This window comes from Martes martes, assembly GCF_963455335.1.
Source record: "Martes martes genome assembly, chromosome: 11".
NCBI lineage: Eukaryota > Metazoa > Chordata > Mammalia > Carnivora > Mustelidae > Martes > Martes martes.
This window is the reverse complement of record NC_137899.1, coordinates 499,057-522,723: the sequence shown is the minus strand read 5'-3', so window position 1 is coordinate 522,723 and position 23,667 is coordinate 499,057. Positions and strand designations below refer to the sequence as shown.

The following is a 23,667-nucleotide window of genomic DNA, read 5'->3' as shown; positions in this document are numbered from 1 at the left end:
AGAGACAGAAACCTTCCGACAGATCGATTTAAATACAGTCTGGCTGGCGGTCAGCAGACAATCTCGAATAACCCAGGAACTGCAGGGAGATGTCTGTACAAGGGGTCGAGAGTGGAAGGGGTCAAGCTTTCATCCAACACCCTCACAGGAACCTCAAGTGCTGTGTCTTCCTCATTGGCAGAGCAGGGACCATCGTGCCGGTCCTGTTTGCTGGGTGTGGGGCTTGTGGGGTCCCACGTGGGGCCCCGGGCGAGGCCCTTGGCCCATCATACGTGCACAACAAGTTTGTCTTTCTTCACCCTCTTACCTTTGGGAAGAAGCGCAGGCAACAGACCTTCAGTGATAAGGTCACCGGAAAGCTCAGTGCCGGGGCTGTGGCCCTTCATGCACCTGAAGCCACGGCAGGGATGGCCCATCGTAACGGCGACTGTCATCCAGCCCCCAGCTGCCTGTGGAAGGGACGACACTGGGTGCTGCACACATCCTCCTGCCACGTCCCCCTCAGCGCCACAACACACAGCTAATACACTGTCCCCAGGAGGGAGAAGGATGTTCTGTGTGGGGTGACCTTCCAGGCCCTGCAGTTTGCTCTGCGCAAGGGGGGCCCCCAGATAGGTTTTCCTTGGTACACATTGTGACACTGTATTCAGGAAGGGGCGGAGGTGGGAGAGAGGCAGGTGGCGGGGGCGGGGGATGCAGACTCCCCCTGCACATCAGCCCCCAGCGGTGATCTGGGGGCACGGGGACCTCATTAGTCTGCTGGAGCGAACCGCCCCTGGCATAGGGGATTCTGCCGTTCCATGCCTGTCGCCGCCCCAAGTTCATCAGATGGCTTGGCATGCGTGCCAGAAGCACGTCCTCACCGCAGGTCGGGAGGAGATGTCCGGGGTCTGTTACCTGCAGGTGGGGGAGGCTGGCTGGCAGGTGGGCAGCGGCACCTGTGGGAGAGGCTGGTCCCGGGGCAACATGCTGGTGGCATCGTGATGTGTTTACTGAATTTGCTTCCCCGCAGGGGTGACACCACGCTGGTGATACTTCCTGGCCTTGAGAGAGGTTAAAATTCACAGGGAAACATGGCGAAATGCCAGCAAGGGTATCATCAGCACCTTCTACAGGACGCTGCTGCGATCTAGGATGAGCCCGGATACAGGACGTCAGTGGTCCCTCAGAGATCTAAGCGGATCCGTAGGAAATTTCAAACGTGGAATCTCCACGTTAAAATGATCTGCTGAATGCCAACACCTAATTTTTAAGGTTATTTTTGTGACAATTATAAAAATCACGCCCGGCTGCCAAGGAATGTCCCTCGGACCGTGAGTGGCTCTCAGCTAGAATACAGAAGGGCTTCCGGTCATCCGCCGCGAGCGGGGCCCTCGGACAAAGCAGCAGAACCAATCTTGTCACGAGAGGCAAGAAAGGTGGCAGAACTGGCGTGGGCTGAGGACACAGAGGAGACTCGGTGTGTAAACAGCCTCCTGGTGCAGAGGAATGGGGTCAGTGGGGACACTGGGGAATCCAAATAACGTTTGTCTTTGCATTAATACTGTACTGTGTAAATACCTTCATCCTGATAGAAGCCCCATGACGATGTAAGATGGTAACTTTGGGGGAAACTGGTTCAAAGGAGACAAGAATCCCCTCTACCACGTTTGTAGCTCTTCGGGCAATTGGAAGTTATTTCAGAATAAAAAGTTAAAGATGCATTACAGACCAACCCAAAATGCAGCGCATTTTGGATTCTGGGCTCTCAGACACATGAAAAAATGTTCATCATCACTAGCCATCAGGGAGATTCAAATCAAAACCACATTGAGATACCACCTTACACCAGTTAGAATGGCCAAGATTAGCAAGACAGGAAACAATGTGTGTTGGAGAGGATGTGGAGAAAGGGGAACCCTCTTACACTGTTGGTGGGAATGCAAGTTGGTGCAGCCACTTTGGAGAACAGTGTGGAGATTCCTCAGGAAATTAAAAATAGAGCTTCCCTATGACCCTGCAATTGCACTACTGGGTATTTACCCTAAAGATACAGATGTAGTGAAAAGAAGGGCCATCTGTACCCCAATGTTTATAACAGCAGTGGCCACGGTCGCCAAACTGTGGAAAGAACCAAGATGCCCTTCAATGGACGAATGGATAAGGAAGATGCGGTCCATATACACTATGGAGTATGATGCCTCCATCAGAAAGGACGAATACCCAACTTTTGTAGCAACGTGGACGGGACTGGAAGAGATTGTGCTGAGTGAAATAAGTCAAGCAGAGAAAGTCAAGTATCATATGGTTTCACTTACTTGTGGAGCATAAGGAATAACACAGAGGACAAGGGTAGATGGAGAGGAGAAGGGAGTTGAGGGAAATTGGAAGGGGAGGTGAACCATGAGAGACTATGGACTCTGAAAAACAACCTGAGGGTTTTGAAGGGGCGGGGGGGTGGGAGGTTGGGGGAACCAGGTGGTGGGTATTGGGGAGGGCACGGATTGCATGGAGCACTGGGTGTGGTGAAAAAACAATGAATACTGTTACGCTGAAAATAAATAAAAAATTTAAAAAAAAAGAAAAAGGCATTGTGCTTGCAGTACATTGAGAGGAAAATTTGGAATACTTGAAAAAGATTCAGTCTGGGAAGTCTGGGTAGAAAGAAATGAGAAAGAACCTGGGTTCTTCTGAAGGTCGTGCTTGAGCACGTGCGGTGAAGGGGGGACGTGGTGAAGGGGGGACGTCGTGAAGGGGGACGTGGTGAAGGGGGGACATGGTGGAGGGGGACGTGGTGAAGGGGGGACGTGGTGAAGGGGGAACATGGTGAAGGGGGGGACGTGGTGATGGGGTATGTGGTGATGGGGGGATGTGGTGAAGGGGGAACATGGTGAAGGGGGGGACGTGGTGACGGGGGGACGTGGTGAAGGGGGACATGGTGACGGGGGGACGTGGTGAAGGGGGACGTCGTGAAGGGGGATGTGGTGAAGGGGGACGTGGTGAAGGGGGGACGTGGTGATGGGGGGACGTGGTGAAGGGGGACGTGGTGAAGGGGGGACGTGGTGAAGGGGGACATGGTGAAGGGGGACGTGAAGGGGGGGACGTGGTGAAGGGAGGATGTAGTGAAGAGACGTCCGTGCCCGCCCCCTGGGGACACCCCCATCCTGATGCAAGCGCCCACTTCTGTTTCCCTCCCAGCCTTCCTGGGACCATGTCACACACTTCCTGACATACACCCAGCCCTACAGGCCTTAGCAAACCAAGTGGGGGGGTCCGTAAGAGCCCCTCATGGGAAGACAGTCAATGCGGTCTAATGCGTTAGGCCTCGTTATGAGAACCTCAAGTGAGGTGTCAGACGGTGGGGAAAACTGATTTCGAAAACCCTCCTATCATATTACAGATGACTTCCATGACTTGTGTTTTCTGGACATGGATAATTGGCAAAATATCGGTTCCAGAAGGTGCTTCAAACTTATTTTCCAGTTTTTTAATTACTTATTAATTTAAAACCAGAAACTTCAATGTGGCATCTAAGTCCACATTCAAAACCCACATTTCTGGGACCTGGAAGAACAAGATATGTCCCAACACAGCCTCTGGGAGCCTCCTCTGAGTCTGCGTCTCATCTGTTTCTCACTGGACAAGACAAAGCCTTGTGGTTTCTGCTCTGCACCTGTTGTCTCGAAAACCCAGAATGTCCTCGTTACTCGCTCGCTCTGTGTTCTCCCTCAAGCCCCCCGCTGCCCCTCAGGCTCTCCCTCCCTGCGCAGGAAAACCTTCACGTCCACCCCTGCTACTCTGCGTTTCAGATGGTTCTTCAAAATGCCTGTTTCTCTCATGAACCTGTAAGCGTATGAGTGTCGGGTTTGCCATCACCACCCTTCCCATCCCGTCATTCGGTACGGTACTTCCTCGTGCTGGGATTCCAGAACTAAGCTTTTCTAGTTCTACCACGGGCTGCATGTTTTCCTTCAGGTCCGTCCAAAGGCACATCATACATCCAGGCCGGCGGAGACACTAGTCTCAAGCAGGGATGCGGTGACCTGGTGTTCGGTCGGCCACGTGTCACCTGGGACCGCTGGACACCCGAGAGTCGGGGCTATGACCGAGAAACCAGAGCAATTCACGAGGAATGTAGGATTCATCTGTTTACTTAACCCGTGGTTCTGAGTGCGTGTGTGTCTGTGTGTGTGATCATGGAGGGTTATATGTTCCAGAATTTGGAATTCTGATTTTCGTAAGTTTTATTTATGATCTCTTTCTTCACAGGATAATGTAGGTCTTAACGATTTCTCTCCCTTTACTATTTTCTCCCGCTTCTGTTTCCCCTCAAGGGGCCGGTGGCTGGTCTCCACTTGTGTCAGATAAATACCAGTGGCTGCAGGTTGACCTTGGAGAGAGAATGGAGGTCACAGCTGTGGCCACGCAGGGAGGGTACGGGAGCTCCGACTGGGTGAGCAGCTACGTCCTCATGTTCAGTGACGGCGGGAGGAACTGGAAGCAGTACCGGCGAGAGGAAAGCGTCTCGGTATGTTCCTTGCTGAGAGCCGTCTCTCGGTGTGAATTGTGCCAGTCACTGCCTGTTGCTACGGATCTGTTGACTGAGCACAGAGACGGAGCCCCCCTAAGTACCTGAGCATGTTTACAAGTGAATATAAGACGCGTGTGGCCCTGTATGATCTATGCTCTAAGTCAAATAGCCCTGTGCTGCAGTGACACACTGAAAACGTCTCCCCATTGTTCCTGGACGTAGTGTGCGATTGAAGGGCTGAGGTCACGTGCAGCCTAGTGTAGTTTCCCTCCCAGAGCCCGGGAGCTGGTATCAGTTGTTCAGCCGAGTAAACCCATTCTTCCGAGTCCTCCAATTAAGTGAGATTTCTGAAAGTCTCCAGACACTGACACACACGTCATGGGAAGTCTCCATTTAGATAATGGCATGTTGAGGGACACACATCTGGCTCCAGCAGGAATCTGGGCACTTGTGTGTCCCCTTGTCATTCATGGGGGTCGATCTCAGGGATTCTTTGGAGTCACAACGACTTAAACTCTCTTACACCAGAGACGTGCTTTCTGCTTCTGATTCCATACCCACGCTTCTTTGAGAAGAATTAAATTTTGCTCGCCTGACCTTCTGAATATTAAAATATATGGACTTTACCAGATATCCAGAGATTTGAGTCTTTAGATCATAGTGTGCCCTGAGGGAGGAGCTCTGAGGATAGAGTGGGGTACGCGTCTGCTGCGTTGCTGTTGGCCATTGTGGCAACAGGGGCAGGGCTGTGGCCTCAAGAAGATTTCTCAGGTGGAGAAGGAATTACTTTCTTCTTATTATTAAAAAGACACTTGGGGCGCCGGGGTGGCTGAGTTGGTTGAGCTTCCGACTGTTGATTTTGACTCAGGTCGTGATCTCAGGGTCCTGGGATCGAGCTCTCTGTTGGCTCTGCGATCACTGGGGGGTCTGCTTGAGATTCTCTCTCTCCCTCTCCTTCTGCTCTCCCCTCTTCTCTGTTCCCAAGCACCCTGTCTCGTGAAAAATGAATGTTTAAAAAAATACACTTTGGATGGTTTCCAGGGGGTAGGGGAGGGGAGGAATGGAGAATTACTGTTTAATGGGGACAGCTTCAGTTTATAAGATGAGAAATTTCTGGGGATGCATGACGGTGATGGTTGCCCAGCTGTGTGATTGTTCGTGGTACACAACAGCACGCTTACAAGTGGCCAAAGTGATGAATTTTATATTAGGACAATTTACCCACAATAAAAAATATACAGTTTAGGTTCCATTTAATTTAGGTAAGGATATTTAGGTAAGTCTTAAAAAATTGTCTTGTCTTGGTAAGAGGGGAAATATCAGCGAAAAAGCTGGTAGCTTGTTAGCTTATCTGTAATGCTAACAAGCAACAAAATGATAATACTCGTTGGGTAACAAACTGGCCTCACTTGAACTCCCTTAGAACTCTGTTACTTTGTATAACTTCATAGATTACGGCCTATTTAATTTTTTATCTCTGGACCTCTTTCTAGTTCATCAATAGATGTTGACTTAAATTGAATTAGGAGGAACTAGTTAGGTGTCTAACACTGGGTAAAAGAACAAAATGGGAGAGAATTAGTGTTCTGGGGACCAGCTGACTTTAATACCCCAAAAAAGCAGTTGCCAAGTGTGTAATCAGAAGTACATCTCGACATTGAGCTAATTCTAGGAACGCCAGGTCCAAACCAGGGTTAAGACCAACATTAACTAAGAATGAATAACAGTGTGCTTATTCTTGGTTGTATTAACCAAGGTTCATGTTTTCACCCCCATCCCAACCCGATACACGGATGCGACATTGTCACCATTCCTGTTTTTTAGTTAAGTGGTTTTGGGGGGACCCAAATCCAAGCATCACCATGTGGCACCTTGTTTCAAGGAGCTCAGGAGAGTAAGGGCCAAGAATAGCGGTGTTACTGATACTAGACCACACAGGTGAGGACGGATGCTTGGACTCCTTGGTCCCACTGGCCGTCGCATGGTCAAGACTGGTGTGGTGGCCTTCCTCCCACACCCGGGGAGCTCGCGCACAGAGACCCGCCTTGGTAAATGTTTGCTGGATGAGTGCATGGGTGGACTCTACCTTCCCTTGAGGTAGGACGCTTCTTCTGAGCTCCCTGCTCTGCTCCCTTTGAGGACCTCATCTCAGCTCAGGGATTCTTGAAGCTCCTCCAGGGCAGGAATTCCTTCTGCATTTTGGTCTCCTCTAGGAAAGGTGCTCCTCCTTGCACATCCTTCAGCCATCCCCACGGCGCAAGTGGTGCTGTCTCCGCCCCAGACTGCATACACGGCCGGCTCTGGCCACAGTAAGTCCCATGAGCTGATAATTAAGAGATTCTACTCACAGTCTCTTGAAGACAATCGGGTGGATTTGGCTGCTCTCTGGCCCCTCTCACACAGAGGACCTGCTCTTAACCCTAAAGCACGTACCTTCCTGGAGGACCTTCCCACTCTTCAGGTGCTGGTTTTTAATCTATGCTTCACTGCCATTAATTTGAGAGTGAATTTAAGATCCTAAAAACTTTCCTTGAGATATTTACCCTCTTTATTAGCAGAAGAGATACTGTCATTTTTCTGGTTTTGTGCTATTCCTGTAAAAAGCGACCAGGCGCTTGGTGGCCTAATATGAGACAGAGCCGTTAGGTCACGGTTTCTGTAGGTCTGAAGTCTGGTGCACCTGGCTTGGTCCTCTGGGTAAGCTGTTGGCCAAGCTGCATTTTTTCCCCTCCTGGGTGTCTGGAGATCCCCGGGATCCTCCTCAGGTCCTGTGATTCACTAAGGGGACTCGCAGGACTGACGTATAGTCATAAAACTATGATGTGTCCAGGGTACAAAGCGAAAGGAGTAAAGGAAAAAGGTAGATGGGATGAAGTCTGCAGGAAACCAGGCATGAGCCTCCAGGAGTCCTCTCCAAGCGGAGACATACGGAATGTGCTGAGTTCCCTCCAGAACAAGTGAGAGCCGTCCTCGCCAAGTGTGGTCAACCCCGGAAGCTCATTAGAGACTTAGCAGCCTGGGCATTTATCGGAGGCCGGTCACACAGGCTTCCTCCTTGCAAGACCCCGACCAGGACGATGGGTACTGAGTGTAAATGAGCTGTTTGCACAAACATTAGGCACAGTGAGCCGCTCGCATTATTAGGGTCTTGGGACTGCGCCAGCCTTGAGATTTGAATCGGTCTAGGTGATTTAGGAGTCCGACCACTGTGAAGAGGAAGATTCTGGTGGTCTCAAGCTCAGCTGTACCCAAGAGGGAGGCCTGACCCCTGCCTTCCCTGGGTCAGCTACTGGCATGTTTTTCCCGGTGCAGACGGATGGGTTTGGAAGCCCAGGGAAGGGCTTGGACTTGTCTGGCTCTGATGCAGGGGCCATCTGAGAACTCCCATCTGTGGTTGTTGGAAGAGCCCTTGCCACCAGGTGGTCCCACTTGCCCCACATTAGGCACCGAGGGTCCTGGGATGTGGGCAGAGCCATGTAAGGACCTTTCAGCCACCCTAATGGGCTGCTGTGGACTAAGAAGCGAGGGATGCTGGGAGGGCCATATTTTCAAATCTCCTAGTCTTCATCTCTCTTTGTGATCCTCTGCTTTCTTTTATATTTGTCTGCTTTCCTCTGCCTATACATTGTGTCTTTCTACTCCTGTCCTCCCCTTCTCTGCAAGAGAGGACCTGGACGACCACGGGACTTACAACTCAACAGGAGGCCCACCGTCCTTCAGCATCACCTGGGATCCTAACAGAGATAATGGAGTTTCAGCCCCCATCCTGGCCTCCTGGATCCCAGATCTGCATTTTTTAAAGATTTTATTTATTTGACAGACAGAGATCACAAGTAGGCAGAGAGTCAGGCAGACAGAGAAGGGGAAGCAGGCTTCCCACTGAGCAGAGACCCCAATGCAGGACTTGATCCCAGGACCCTGAGATCATGACCTGAGCCAAAGGCAGAGGCTTAACCCACTGAGCCACCCAGGCACCCCACAGATCTGCATTTTAACAAGATTCCCAGAGGATCCCAGAAGCGCTGACTGAAAAGACCCATGCCCCATCTGCAGGAGAAGTGGTTCTGCTCCTTTAGTGACCTTACCTGCCTGGATCGCAGGAGATTATATCCTGCCAGAGGATGCAGCTTGTCCTGGGCACCTGTTACCCTGAGCACGTGATCCTCCCTTTAATGAAACCTTAGGACCCTCACTCCATTGTCCTTTGGCTCTGCAGGACACTCTCTTTCTCCCCAGTAGTCACCAACCTAGTGGAACAAAGCCCAGTCTTCTGTATTCTCATTGCTTTTATCAATAATGACCAAGTGCTTAAAGTTAGTACCATCTTTGAGAACTAGATTATTTCCTGAACCTGTACATTTTGCATTAATTTTGCACCTGTACATTTTGCATTAATTCATTAATTAACTTGTGTTAATTAATTAGGGCTTTATCCTTAACTCCTGAAACTCAAGTTCAAAGATTATGTATCTCTTAGGAATTCAAGATTGGGCTGTTACCCGGAACATACTGACAACTTAGAATTTAAGTGACATTTTCTTCCTCTGCAGGATGTTTGCATGAGAAAGGCCCAGTCTAAGGAGAGACTTGTAAATGGACTTGGAGAAAAAACAACAACAAAATAAATTATTTGAAATAAACATAGGATCTAGTATAATAATTCTATTGAATAGATTTCTTTTGCCTCGAGAAAATGTGTATCAAGTGGGTCCTCGGGTGAAAGTAAAAAAGAAATAGCAAAGAATTTGAAACTTTGTTCTACTTTGGATAATTTACAACCTGAACAAAGCAGAAAGTGTCGACTAATTAGCGAAGCTAAGTAACATTACATGGAAAGAGAGGACAACCTCATAGTGCTCTCCAAGAGTGACAGAGGTGACTCCAAAGGTTTAGGGTAGAAGAAATGACAGGAAAATGCTGGGAGCAACGCAGATGGGATGGGGCCGCCGGTGACTTCTGCGCTGGTTCGTGTGTTTGAGGGAAGGGGCTGGTGCGCCTCCAGGAGAATAATTGCTTGTGAAGTCCAGATCACAGGCACATCTGTGTTTGTGGTTCAGGATATGTTTGAAACATGACGTCACCAGAAAAAAACCCCAAAATATTGAATTCAGATTTAAATGAACCAGGTTACTTGGTGTAAGTAGAAAAATCATGAGACCCGTACGTGATTTCAAAATAAAGAGGGATAAGAACCGTGTCCAATCATAATAAGAACAACTTGATTAGAAATAAGGAGGCGTGTGTGCAAGGAAGTCGGCGCTCTGCTGAGTAGGCAGCTTGGCCAGGAGCCGAAGTGGAAACTCACCGGACGCAGCCCCTGTGAGTTCAGTCGCCAAGTCCGTGCCGGTGTATTTCAGGTCTGGGTGCGCACGCTCACTATTGAGTTGACGGCCAGACAGAACCAAGGCCCACCTCACATAGGTAGTTGCAGAAAGGGTCTGCAGGGTCTGTGAGGTCAGACTGGGGTCTGGGCCAATGCCAGGCTCACCAGGTCCAAGTGCGGCTCTGAGACCGGTCGGTTTATAGCAGAATGGGAGCAGCGCTTGACGATTCCATTACCAGTCACTTCCGTGTACTCAGCCTTGCGGGGACATGGGTATCTCCCGCTTAACTGTCCCGCTCCTCTTGTATAGTGTATCAATCACCATGGCAGCCCCTCTCTACCCTCCTTCGTGGATGGCACTTAACTGTTGTGGATGGCGATTGGATTTTCTACATGTGTCTTCCCTTCCTGGGCTCTGAGGGCCATTAAGTCAGGGATTGATTTCTGGGGAGGCCCAGGCCTACTATGGTTTCTCAATAAAAGGGCTTTTGTGTTGAATTCATGGAAAGTTGCTCTGCTCAAATAGGCTTCAGCCAGATTGGTAGTTAACGATATGGAAACCTTAGCCACCCCTGGGATGCAGCTCACGCAGCGGGAGGCTTTTGGTGCCAAAAATGAGAGTGAGAATTTTAACACTTCTTCCCCACAAAGTTGTACAAGGATGATGCCTATTGAGTCTAAGGTGGTCTCCCGTGTGCCCTTAACTGCAGGTCTCAGTGACAGCAGATAAATGCTGGATTCCATCCTGGAAAACTGTACTTCTCCCTCCCACCTTCCCTCCCTCCCTCCTTTCCTACCTTCCTTCCTTCTCTGTCAATGACAATCCTCCCCAACACGAAAACCTTCACTCTGTTCTGAAATTGCTTGGACATTCCCTGCTCTCTCATGTCTCGCACACTACTCTCTCCTGTCCTGCACACTACTCTCTCCTTTCCTGCACACTACTCTCTCCTGTCCTGCACACTACTCTCTCGTGTCTTGCTCACTACTCTCATGTCTCGCACACTACTCTCTTTCACTCCACTCATTCATCTTGTGACTGTTTCACAGCAGCTCTGGAGTCAGGGTCTCTGGCTTGTTTCTCTGTCTAACTTTTCTACCTACTTCATTAAAAGTAGGATTTTTTTTTTAATTCCTTGAAAGAGCACAAAAATAAAAATAAAAAAAATTCTTTTTGTGTTAAGGAGGAAAAGTGAACAATGAAAAAATTAAATTCTTACAGATAAGTTTCTGCAACAGCACAGTCATTGAAAGGAAACATTATTGAGCTGAGTCTCAGGGAGACAGAAGGCAGGGAAGCTCAGAGAATCTCTAGCTGAGTCTCCTGGAGAGTCTTCCCAGCCCCTTGCAACACGGGCAGTGGAGCTTCAGAGGATGATGTACCAACAGTTGGTCTCAGATGGAGTGACCGTCAACTCTACACTTTCTACAACTTGCAGATACTGTACATATACAGAATGCGCACGTGTGGTGTGTACTTATGCATTCTGTATACGTACAGTATCTCTGCAAGTTGTAGAAACTGTGTCCACCTGCAGTTAGAACAGTTTTCCGCCTTTGATGCAGAGCACATTTTGTAAATTTGTATAGACAAAGGCAGCACTGAAATAAATAACAGTATTTTCCAGAAGAGGATGACAGGTTTTCAGTATTTAAAAAATTGTTAATGTAGCTGGTCTTAAAACTCCTAGATGGTGAGAATTTCTGATGAGCAATCCTCAAATTTCCAGCCAGTATTGTCGGGGCATCAGTTGAGAAGCTGGAGGTCCTCTAAAGATCCTCTCAGATTTCTCATGCTGAGAGGACTGCTGGTGTGTTCCAGGGGTCTGCTAGCTTGTTCTGTAAAGGGGCAGATGACAAATGTTTTCAGTGTTGTAGGCCATACAGTCTCTGTTGTAGCTCCTCCATTGTGTGAAAGCAGCCACAGGCATTGTGTAAGTGAACAAGTGTGGCTGTGTTCTAATAAAACTTTATTTACAAAAACATGCACCAGCTGCATTTGGCTCTGGGCTACAGGTTGCTTGATCCCTGATTTAGTCCATTTTGTATCTGTCTAAGGTGTGAGGTAGGGATCCGTGCTCATGGATTTTTCCATATGGCTGCCTAGTTGCTACAGTATCATTTACTGAGCAGTGTTACGCAGGGAACAGGATTAACACAGATGTAAAACAGATGTCTGCTCAGCAATCTGAAGGAGACCAGTGTTTTTCACGTTTCTGTCATGAGGGTCTTGTGGGTGACTTGTCTTCATAATGGGTCATCTTACTTAGGTAAAAAGTAGTCTTTCCTCTTATTGTATGCTCATCTCCAGATTAAGTTTTAAACTTCAACTTCTGCCTTATTTCAGCACTTGTGTCAGAGATAATCAATCTGGGATTTCTTTTACTTTTGAGAATTTGGACGGCTTTTTAAAAGCACTTATCCCGGGGCGCCTGGGTGGCTCAGTGGGTTAGGCCTCTGCCTTCGACTCAGGTCATGATCCCAGGGTCCTGGGATCGAGCCCCACATTGGGCTCTCTGCTTGGCAGGGAGCCTGCTTCCCCCCCCCCCCCACCGCCCCGCCTGCCTCTCTGCCTACTTGTGATCTCTGTCTGTCAAATAAATAAATCTTAAAAATAAGATAAAATAAAATAAAAGCACTTATCCCATGTGACCTTAAGAGATGAACGTGTTAAACCCTCCTTTCTAAGCCTCTAACCTTACGTTCTCAAGTTATGAAGTGCGTTCAGATAGAGAGGGAAATAATACAAGAGGCATTAAAATTAGAAATGAAGATAAATTGTCATTATATGTTCTTGGAGAACCGTAGAAAATCTCCTGGGAAATAATTTAAAAAAATAAAATAACTCAGTGATGTATCTCCTCATGAAAGTAATTTCCAAAATTAATTAATTTCTCTTTGTACTTATAAGTAATTAAATGATAAAGGAACCATGGACTTCATTTTTAATAGGATCACAAACAATAAAATTGACAAGAAATGCTCCAAAAAGTACTTAAAACACCATTAAGGGGCATCAAAGAAAAGCGAGATTAATCCTCATCCTTGGGTATCAAGACTTTATAGTGTAATGATGTATGATGTATGCTCATCCTTAACTAACCCTGAAATAAAATAAAATGAAGTCTTTCTTCCTTCCTTCCTTCCTTCCTTCCTTCCTTCCTTTCTATTTTATTTATTTGACAGAGAGAGAGAGAGAGAGAGAGTGACAGAGGGAACCCAAGCAGTGGGAGTGGGAGAGGGAGAAGCAGGCTTCCCACCGAGCAGGGAGCCTGATGCAGGCCTCAATCCCAGGACCCTGGGATCATGACCTGAGCTGAAGGCAGATGCTTAACCACTGAGCCACCCAGGCGCCCCTAAAATGAGGTCTTTCTAACTTTCATTTTAAAATGTTTGCATGCAGAAGCAGAAATAGCCACAGCAATTGGTAAAAAGAATAGTATTAAAGGGAATTATTCCTATTAAGTTAGTAAAATGCCTTACAAAGCTTAAATGTATCTGCTTGAAACTACTTAGTATTAATATTGTTTATATTAGTATGTTAATGCAAAGATTAGTCAAGAAACATAATAGGGTTCATTAATAAATATATTTTACAGAATTAGCAAAAGATAAATGTGGCATTTCAAATTAGTGACAAAAAATGGATTGTTCAATAAATGATACTGGGACAACCTGGAAAAAAATGAATAAAGTTGGATCCCTATTTTATACCTTAAATAGATACAATTTAAAATAAACCAGCCACAGAGAAAGGGTAGATGCAATTAGAAAATGTTTTGTATGCATTATTGGAAGGAGCATGCTAAGGGAAATGGGAAACCCAGATGCTGCAAAAAAAAAAAAAAAAGAAGAAGATTGATAAACCAGATTAATTTAAAAATGATATGTGGGGAAAAATTGCTGTGAGATGACACCAAACATAAATTGGGGAAAATTTAAATATATATGATAAAGAGCAAGTTTTCTTCATTTATAAAGCATTCTTGTAAATAAATGGGTATGATTTAAAAAACCATTTAAAAATGGGTAAAGATAGGGATGCCTGGGTGGCTCAGTCGGTTAAGCGTCTTCCTTCAGCTGAGGTCATGACCCCAGGGTCCTGGGATCGAGTCCCACACTGGGCTCCTTGCTCCGCGGGGAGCCTGCTTCTCCCTTTCCCTGCTCTGCCTGTTCTGCCTGTTGCTCTCCGAGCTTCGGCTCTCTCTGACAAATAAATAAATAAATAATCTTGAAGAAAATTGGGTAAAGAGAGAAATAGGCAGTGAACAAAATGAAACAGAGTTTTATAAATGCATGAAAAGTTGTTCACTCTCACAAACCCTTGGAGGGCAATTTCCATAAAATTAAGTAAAGGGGGTCCCAGATGCCTGCTGCGTAGCTCTGAAGATGACAGTCCAGAAGGAGCAGCACCTTAAGTCCCCTCAGTGCACTGTCTACACCAAGTAGAAACTCCACTCCTGGGAACGAATCCCACAGGGACACGTGAGCTGCACAGAATACTCCTGTGAGGACAGTGTCACATTCTCACAGTCACGGTCCGGTTCTCTGCCGCTGGTGAGTGCAGAGATAAAGCATGCTACAGTGCAGTGTTGCCTAGAATGCCTTCCTTTGAAAAGAGGGAGGTGAATCTATTTATTGATAACGAGCTTTAGGAAACGCTATTTTAAAGCGAGGAAAAGCGATATGCACACTGTGCCCCCATCCGAGGTCCCCAAGATGAACGTGCACATACACATGTATGTGCGCACATGCAGTAATTCTGGAAAGACACACAACAAATTAGTAATAGCACTTCTCACTCTGCAGAAGGGGCTGGGGGCTAAAAATACGCAATAATTTTTATTTTTAAACTACATGTATATTTTGCTATTCAATTAAATACTGGGTGTTGAAAGGGTTTAAAAAATACAAAACAGTTAATTTTTATTGTGGTAAAAAGCACATAACATTAAGTTTACTTAACGGGTTTTAGGTGTTTAGTTAAGTATAATTACTGAAGATAATTATATTAAGTTAACATATTATATTAAGTATATTCATGTTGTCGAGCAACACATTTGTGGAAGTTTCTTATCTTGTAAAATGAAGGAGGTCTGAACACACTGAACACGAAGTTCTCCTTCCTCCTCTCCGCAGCCCTCGGAAACCACATTTTAGTAACCGTGTCTGGGACTTTGACTGCTTCAGGAGCTTCGTGTAAGTGGAATCCTATAGCATGAGTCTAGCTGTGTCTGGCTTGCTTCACTCCGCATAAGGTCTTTGAGGTTCATCCACGTTGTAACGTGGGACAGGACCGCTTTCCTTGTAATGGCTGCATAATATCCCATTGTCTTGATACGCCATCTTTTCTTTATTTGTTGCGAGGATCTGAATGTTTGTATCCCACCTGAAGTCACCGCTCTAACCCAAACCCCCAATGGTGATGGCAGTATTAGCAGGTGGGACCTTTGGGAGGTGCTTAGGTCATGGAAGTGGAATCCTCTAGAAATGGACGGTGCCTTATCAAAGAGGGTCAGACACACGCCTACCCCCTTCTGTTCTGTGAGGACACAGTGAACGTGTGTGGCCCAGAAGAGGGTCCTCACTGGTCACGGCACACCAGCCCCAGACTTCTGGCCTCCGGAACTGTGAGCGGTAATTTTCTGTCATTTAGAAGGCACCCAGTCTATGGTGTTTTGTTCTACCAGCCTGAACGGACCAAGATATCCCTTCATCCATCAATGGCCCCTTGAGTAGCTTCTACCTCTTGGCTAATGTGAATAATACTGCATTGAACATGGGTGTGCACCTGTCTCTTGGGGATCCTGCTTTGAAGTTTTTTGGACATATCCCTAGAAGTGTAATTGCTGGATATGGTGATTCTATTTTAAGTTTTTGAGGAAGCTCCAAACTCTTTTCCTCAGGGGCTGCACCATTTTGCAATCCCATGAGCAGCACACAAGGGTTCTAATTTCTCGTCTACACAGTGTGTTTCTGTGGTTCTCTTACCCTTGAGCTTTGTAAGGACAGTCAATCCCCATGGACCCTGAGCGGCCCCACATGTCCTTGCTGGGTATGCCAGGAGCACAAGACCCTGGCTGTGGTTAACGGAGGCCATTCTCAGGGTGTATCAGAATAGCAACGCTGAGAGCTGAAGGGCTGCTTCCCCCGACCCAGCCCAGGTTTGCTTCTGCTCACTCTACGTGGATCCCCCAAGTTCTGTGCTCTTGTCCTCTAAAGCAATAGGACCCTTTGCATCTCTGTGTTTCTCAAGAAGGCATGATGAGCTGACCCCATATTCACGAAGCCACATCTTCTCTGTTGGATGAACGGCTTCCAAAATGGTGTAATTCCTGGCTATTTTCCTGGATGACCATGACTTCCATGATGCCCAGTCTCTCCCTGATGACATTTGGAAGCTTCCAGTTCCTGACTTCTCTCCTTCATAGTGCTTCTGTGTTGGCCTTTCTCCACAGATTATACCCTTGACATAAATTGTGTTGATTCTAAGATCTACAGGCTAATGGCTACAAGGCATATCATATCATTCATGCTGTTTTTATTACACATAAAAAAATAAAAATATGCTCGTTATTTATTTGAGATTGTCAGCTGAAGTGAGGATTTAAGCTTGAGTGTCCTTCATGTAAATAGAATCTTAAGTCATCTCCACTGTGACTATATTCCTAATATAGGCTTTTTGAGGATAGAGATAAGAATAACTACTATTCCAATTTAAGGAAAACTTTTTTAGGTGACTTTCATCTTGCATATAAAAGGACAAGCTGCCTCTGGAATTATGGTACAGAGGTCGGTGTGTATGGAGATGAGCATGTCTATTTGTCCCGTTCCTGTCCACCAGCTGAGCTCCACACCTGAGACACCAGATCTCCTGCCAGTCATAGTCCCTGTGACGCTGTGCTGTGCTCAGAACTCTTTTTACTTTCTTATTGGCATAATCTTTTTCCTTATGCCCTTGAGGAGAAATCAGTTAAAACTATCAAAAGAGCCCAGTTTTGAAAAAGAGTCCAAGGTCAGACCCCTTTTCCAGAAGGAATGGTGAGCAAGAAAGGAGGGCAGGCAGTGGATGTCCCAGAACTTTGCCTCACGTCATGTCTGTGACCGAGAGAGAGAAGTTTAAAATCTACCCCATTTGATGTGCGTTAGGCAAAGGCACTTTATTTGGATTTGATCCCATCTTCTATTGTGTATTTTTTTAATGGTCTTAATTCAAACCTGAGTGGCTTATCTTCCTTTCAGAGCTTTGATCATGTAACGATTCAATAGCTTTCTTAAAAGAGAGAAGAGATCATTTTCAGGACCACGGAAAGAGACCCCCGGGACGCTCAGTGCCTTCTGCAGCAAGAGCTTTATTAGCGGAAGTTCCCACTGAGGGAAGATTCAGACGCAGCACAAGCTCCTATCTCCTGGGAGGAAACTTGAGGGTTAGCAGAAAAGTGTCTCGAAACGGAAGGCGAAGTTACTGTGGTAGTTCTTTTTTCTGTATTCCCCCCAAATAATAAGTGAAATGCTCAATGCATTCATCACCTTGTCGAAAAATTTCTACCCTTAAATTAAATAAATTCATTAATCGATTGTTAAGGAGGCACACAGTGATCTCCTGGCTCTCTTGGAAAACCTGCCTCTCAGACACTCCTGGGCACCTTGAGGTGGGAAGGAATTAAGTCTATCCCTGTAAGATTTTCCTAGGTACTGTTACTAAGTACCTCGGGCTCAACACAACAGAAATTTATTCTTGCATGACTCTGGAGGCTAGAAGTACAAACTCAATCTGTCGTCAGGGCCCTGCTCCCCCCAAGGGTCTAGAGGAGAATCTTCCATGTCCTTCTAATAGTTTGATGTTGTTGGTGATTCTTGGGGCCCCTGGCTTATAGATGGATCACTACGATGTCTGCGTCGGTCATCACGTGGCATCTTCCCTGTGTCTTCTAGTTGTCTCCCCTCTGCTCTCGTCTTTCTTCTTATAAACCTCCCAGTCATCCTGGATTAGGGCTCATCCCAGTGACCTCATCTTAACTTGACCATTGCAAAAACCAGATAACAAACAAGGTCACATTCGCAGGTCCCAGAGCTGGGATTCCAACACATCCCAACGTGACAATGGCCAGGAAGGACAAAGGTGGCTGTAGTCAAATGATAGTTATTGGACAGGAGGAGAGAGACTTTCTCATTTTGTCTGTTGTGACCATTTTTAACAAGGGAGGAAGAACAATAATTTGGAATTGAAAGGGAATTGAAGAAAAATGCTTTTGAATAACATGGGAAGATGAGCAAACAGCATCCCAAGTGCAGTGGGACCCAGAGAGGGAAACGGGTGTGTGAGCCGAGCTGATGCCTGGGGGCTGGCGTCCGACATTTAGTGAGCATTTACTATGAGCCAGGTGTGGTTTCAAGCATTCCAGGTACTTTATGTCATTTCATCTTGTTCAGCAGGTGCCTTCATGTTGCAGAATGAGAAATTTAAGCTCCGAGTTACACAATGGTCAGTTTCAGGGCTACCCTGGAATAGTGTTAGAGACGGTCCACATCATCCTTTCTTTTCCTTTTTGTTCTTGTTCTTGTTACCTAATTTGAGATCCATTCCCGGCACATGCAGAAGAAAGACTTACAGAACAGGGGGAGGAGGCACGAGAGGAAGGTCATGACCTTGGTGAGTTGAGGCAGATCTGGGTCCCCCAAGGCTTGGGTTTTGCAGGTGAAGGTGCACCCAAGGACAGTGGTAGGAAGATGTCTGGGCACTTGCTGCCCTTGGGATCCTCTGTGGCATTCCAGAATGATGTGGTTTGGCTGCCATCCCAGCCCCGCCTGGGCCTCAGTTCCTAGAGCTCTGCCATCTTGTTCCGAGTCCCCCCACGGTGCCTCTGCTGATGGTTTCTCTCTGGTGGGAGTGAGATGCAGAGCAGACATGGCGGTTCCCTCCAGGTTTGGGCACCAGCAAAGAGAGCTGCTCAGCATTGGGAAAACGCATCGCCTGCCTCATCCCCGGTTGGGGACTTGCTCAGCATCTCATGGCATCTTGGTTCAGGGAAATGCAAGGCAGTGAAGACGACCATCCTAGACTTGCCTCTGGTTTTCTGTGGCCCTTGCCTGGACACAGTGTCTCTGAGCTCACTTCCCTCTCCGCCTTTCTGGCTTTCATATCCTTTCTCTCTGAAGCCACTGTCTTAGGAGATCCTCCTCTCCAGCCCTTATACCTCCTGTTCTCTGGGTCATTCCAAACCTGGAGCCTGGTCCTGAGAACCACCGTGGGCCAAGCATGAATCAGAAGAATCGAGAGATTAGGAAAGGGGATGCAGGGGAGAGGCAGCTCGAAGTTCCTGCTCCATCACCACGTGCAGAGCCTCAGACGCCTGCCACGTGACTGCCAGCCTCCCCCCAGCTCCCCGGGTGGGGGGCTGGACAGCACCCCAGAGCCAAGGCTCTCCATTCAGCAATTCCGTGTCATTTTCAACTCTCATTTTAAGTTTCTCCTTCACACTTTGTGGTTTTGTTTTCTGCTTCGGTTTTGTGCTTTGTTTTGTGCTTCGGTTTTGCTTTCTGCTTCTTACTCCTGATTTTAGCATTGTGACTTCCAAGTTATACTTTCTTTTTTTTTATTAGACATTTAATGTTGTTTGCTGAAGGCAGATTTTGTTACCTTGGTCCTAATTCACCTATCAGGCAGCCTCTGGAGATGATCCCGCTCCTGCTTTGCAGTCCCCAAGAAGCCCAGTGGGGACGGGCTCACAGACAACCTTCTGGGAGAGGCTGCTCCCCGTTCTTGGGGCGGGGGGCAGTTTCAGTCAGACCTGGCCGCTCAGCGGTATGCCCTGCCCCCCTGCAAGTCATAAGGGGGTGGGAGGGGTTTTATCCCGATGGAGTCATGGATTGTAACTTCCTGTGTTTCACTGCTCTATGTGGATTAATGAGTCAGAGTTCATTACCCCGTAGATAAAATGTGATGGTGCTGGCTACATTTAGGTTAAGAGACTGGGCATTCTGAGCACCTGGGGGGCTTAGGCGGTGAAGTGTCTGCCTTCAGCTCAGGTCATGATCCCAGAGTCCTGGGATTGAGCCCTGTCTCAGGCTCCCTGCTCAGTGGGGAGGCTGCTTCTCACTCTCTCCTGTCCCTGCTCATGTGCTCTCAGTGTATGCACATGCATTCTCTCTCTCTCAAATAAATAAATAAAATCTTAAAAAAAAAAGAAACACCAGAGTGGGCATTTTGAGGCCTTCACCGTGTGAAGTTGGTGGTAGGTATATTCCCACTGTGTGAGGACAGGTGAGAAATTGTGCCAAGCGTCCTGCCACTCTGTGACTCCAAACGAGGCATGATGGCAGGTGGGTCCCATGTCACTGCCATGATGTTGGGGGTGGGCACAGTGGCCGACACACAGGGTGACCAGGAGATTGGCACTGGGGGGCGGGGTGGGTGGGGTTCCCCATCACCCCAGGGAGTTTATGTGCAGGAATTGCGTTTCTCACTTGATCGCAAATCAGGCTGGGTCTCGTTCACATTAGTGAAAGCGCACTTTTTGTTTAAATATTTCTTATTGTGGTAAAACAGACACAACATAGAAGTTATCTTTGTAACTATTTTCAAGTAGATGGGTCAATGGCATTAGCATATTCACACTGTGATCTCTCCAGAATCCTTGCCATCTTCCCGAACTCACTGCCCTCTAGACACTAATTCCCCATCCCTGCCTTTCTCCAGACCCCGGCAACCGCCGTTCCACTTTCTGTCTCCATGAATTTGACTCATCCGGGCACCTCATCTAAGTGGCATCGTACCATTTTTGTTCTTCCGTGATGGGCGGATCTCACGTAGCATAATGTCCTCCAGGTCCATCTGTGCTGGGGCGTGTGTCAAATTCTGAAGAATGTTCTACGACATGTATATGCCAGTTCTGCTCATCCCCTGAGGGATCCGTGGACTTTTCCACCTTCTGGCTGTAGGGGATAAAGTTGCTGTGAATTTGGGTGAAAAAGTATCTCTTTGAGACCTTGCTTTCAGTTCTTTTGGGTGTATACCAACAAGTGAAATTCCTGGAGTCTGTGGTAATTCTGTTTTTGAGTTTTTGAGGAGCTGTCTGCTTTGCTGCGTTACATTTCCACCAGCGCACCATGGCTCCAACTCACCCTCATCAACACATCTTACTTCCCATTGAAAACATAGCCAAAGGGTGTGAGTGGTGTCTCACTGTCGTTTTGATTTGCATTTCCCTGATGACTTCCGATGTTGAGCATCTTTTCATGTGCTCGTTGGGCATTTGTATGTTTTCTTTGGATAAATGTCTATTGAAGTACTTTGTGCATTTTAAAATCAAGGTGTTTGATTTTTTTTGTTGCTGGGATGTACAAAGTTCTTTATGTATTCCAGATATGAACCACTAATCAATTTGCAGATATTTTCTGTCATTCATGGGTTGCCATTTCACTCTGCTGATGGCATTCTTTGATGCACATAAGTTTTAAATTTTGATGTATTTGAATTTATCTATTTTACCTTATGTTGTCTGTGCTTTTAGTGTCCTATCCAAGAAATCATCACCAAATTTAACGTGATAAAGTTTTTGTCCTGTTTTTCTTCCCTAAGAGTTTTTATAGCCCTAGGTCTTATGCTGAGGACTTTGATTCATTTCAAGTTAATTTTTGTATATGGTATAAGGTGAAGGTCCATTTTTATTCCTTTGCATTTCTTGTATATTGACTCATTCTTGCATTCCAGGAATTTCCAGGAATTAATCCCACTTGGTAATGGTGCATAACCCTTTTCATATGCTACCAAATTCAGTTTGCGAGTATTTTGTTGACGACTCTTGCACTGGTCTTAATCAGGGATGTTGGTGGGTAGTTGTCTTTTCTTGTAGTATCTCGGGATTATGGAGTAATGCTGGCCTCATTGAATGAGTTGGGGAGTTCTCTCTCCTCTTCATATTTCTGGAACTATTTAAGAGGATTGGTGTTGGTTCTTCTTTAAATATTTGGTAGAAATCACCAGTGAGGCCATCAAGTCCAATGTTTTTCTTTGTAAGGAGACCTGATGACTGATTCAGTAGCCTTACTTGTTATGGATCTGTTCATATTTTCTATTTCTTTTTGGGTTAGTCTTGGTGAAATTTCATATTTCTAGGAATTAATCCATTTCATCTCAGTTATTCAATTTGTTACTATACAGTGTTCACAGTATTCTCTTATAATCCTTCCCTATCTATAAAATCTGTAGTAATGACCAACTTTCATTGTTGCCTTTAGCTGTTTGAATATTCTCTCTTGCCTTTAGCTGTTTGAGTATTCTCTCTTTTTTTAGTTAGTCACGTCATTAATGGCTTATCAATTTTTGATTTTTGAAGACTCAACTCTTGGTTTTGTGGATTTTCTCTGTTTCTATTCTCTATTTTGCTTATCTTGTTTTGTTTAGCTTATTTTTATTCTCTATTTTGCTATCTCTATTTTGCTAATCTTTATTATTTTTTTCCTTCTGCTAGCTTTTGATTTAATTTGTTCTTTTTTTTCTAGTTCCTTGTGGTGTAAAGTTAGGTTGCTGACTTTGAGATATTTCTTCTTTTTCAATGTAAGCATTGATAGTTATAAATTTCCCTATTAGCACTTCTTTTGCTACATCCCATAAGTTTTGCTAGGTTGTGGTTTCATTCCCATTTGTCTCAATACATTTTCACATTTCCTTTGTGATTTATTCCTTGACTCATTTGTTGTTTAAGATAATGTTCAATTTCCACATATTTGTAGATTTTCCAGTTTTCCTTCTGAAACCTTTCTGGTTTCATTTCATTTTGATCAGAAGAGATATTTTGCCTGATTCCCATCTTTCTAAAATTTTTAAGACTTGTTTTATGGACTAACATCTGGTCTGTACTGGAGAATGTTTCATGTCTTTTCGAGAAAGATGTGTATTCTACTGTTGTTGGATGGAGTATTTTGTAAATCTCTGTAGTGACCAATTGGCTTATAGTCTTGTTCAGGTCCCCTAATTTTTACTGATCTTCTGATTATTCCTTTGTTATTGAAAATGTGGTATTGAAGTCTCCTTCTTTTATTCTAGATCAATCTATTTCTCCCTTCAGTTCTGTCAGTTTGATATGTAGGTGCTCTGATGTTGGTTGCACATTTATTTATAATTCTTATATCCTCTTGGTGAATTGACCTCATCGTTATATGATGTTCTTCATTGCTGGAAACACTTCTTGCCTTAGTCTGTTTTATCTGATATTAGTATACTCAACCCTCATCTTTTGGTTACTAATTGCATGGAATATCTTTTTCTATCCTTTTTACTTCCAAATCTATGTTTGTGTCCTTACATCTAAAATGAGTATGTTATAGATAGAATAAAGTTGGATCCTGGGTTTTTTTGTTTTTTGTTTTTTTTGTTTTAGTTTTTTGGTATCATTCTACCAATACAGGCCTTTTGATTGGGGAACTTAATTCACTTACATTTAAAGTGGTTACTGGTAGGATGGCCTACTATTGGCATAGTGTTATTTGTTGTCTTTATGTCTTAAATGTTTTGTTCCTCCTTTATTGTCTTCTTTTGTATTTAATTTTTTTTTACTCATTTTGATTTATACATTTTAATTTAATTTTCATTTCCTTTTCTGTAAATTCTATGAATATTTTCTTTGTGATTTCTGTGGGGATTGCATATAATATCTTAAAGTTATAATAACCTGTTTTTACCTGATATTTAACTTTATTGCATATAAAATCCCTTCTTTTAGCTCTTCTACCCACACCTTATTATTTACTTATTTACTTATTCACCCACACTTTACCTTATTGATGTCACAAATTACATCTTTATATATTTTGTACTTAGTAACATAGATTC

The 23,667-nt window shown here is 45.5% G+C and overlaps 1 protein-coding gene across 1 annotated transcript in view; it reads left to right on the top strand.

Annotated features, from left to right (window-relative positions):
* Window positions 1-23,667, top strand: part of LOC308352115 (contactin-associated protein-like 3) — a gene marked incomplete at both ends in the record, with an annotated part of 187,029 nt that overhangs the window by 41,311 nt on the left and 122,051 nt on the right. The window contains one exon of the mRNA XM_080818171.1: window positions 4,314-4,507. Within this exon, the coding sequence (XP_080674297.1) occupies window positions 4,314-4,507 (194 nt within the window). The remainder of the gene's footprint in view (window positions 1-4,313; window positions 4,508-23,667) is intronic.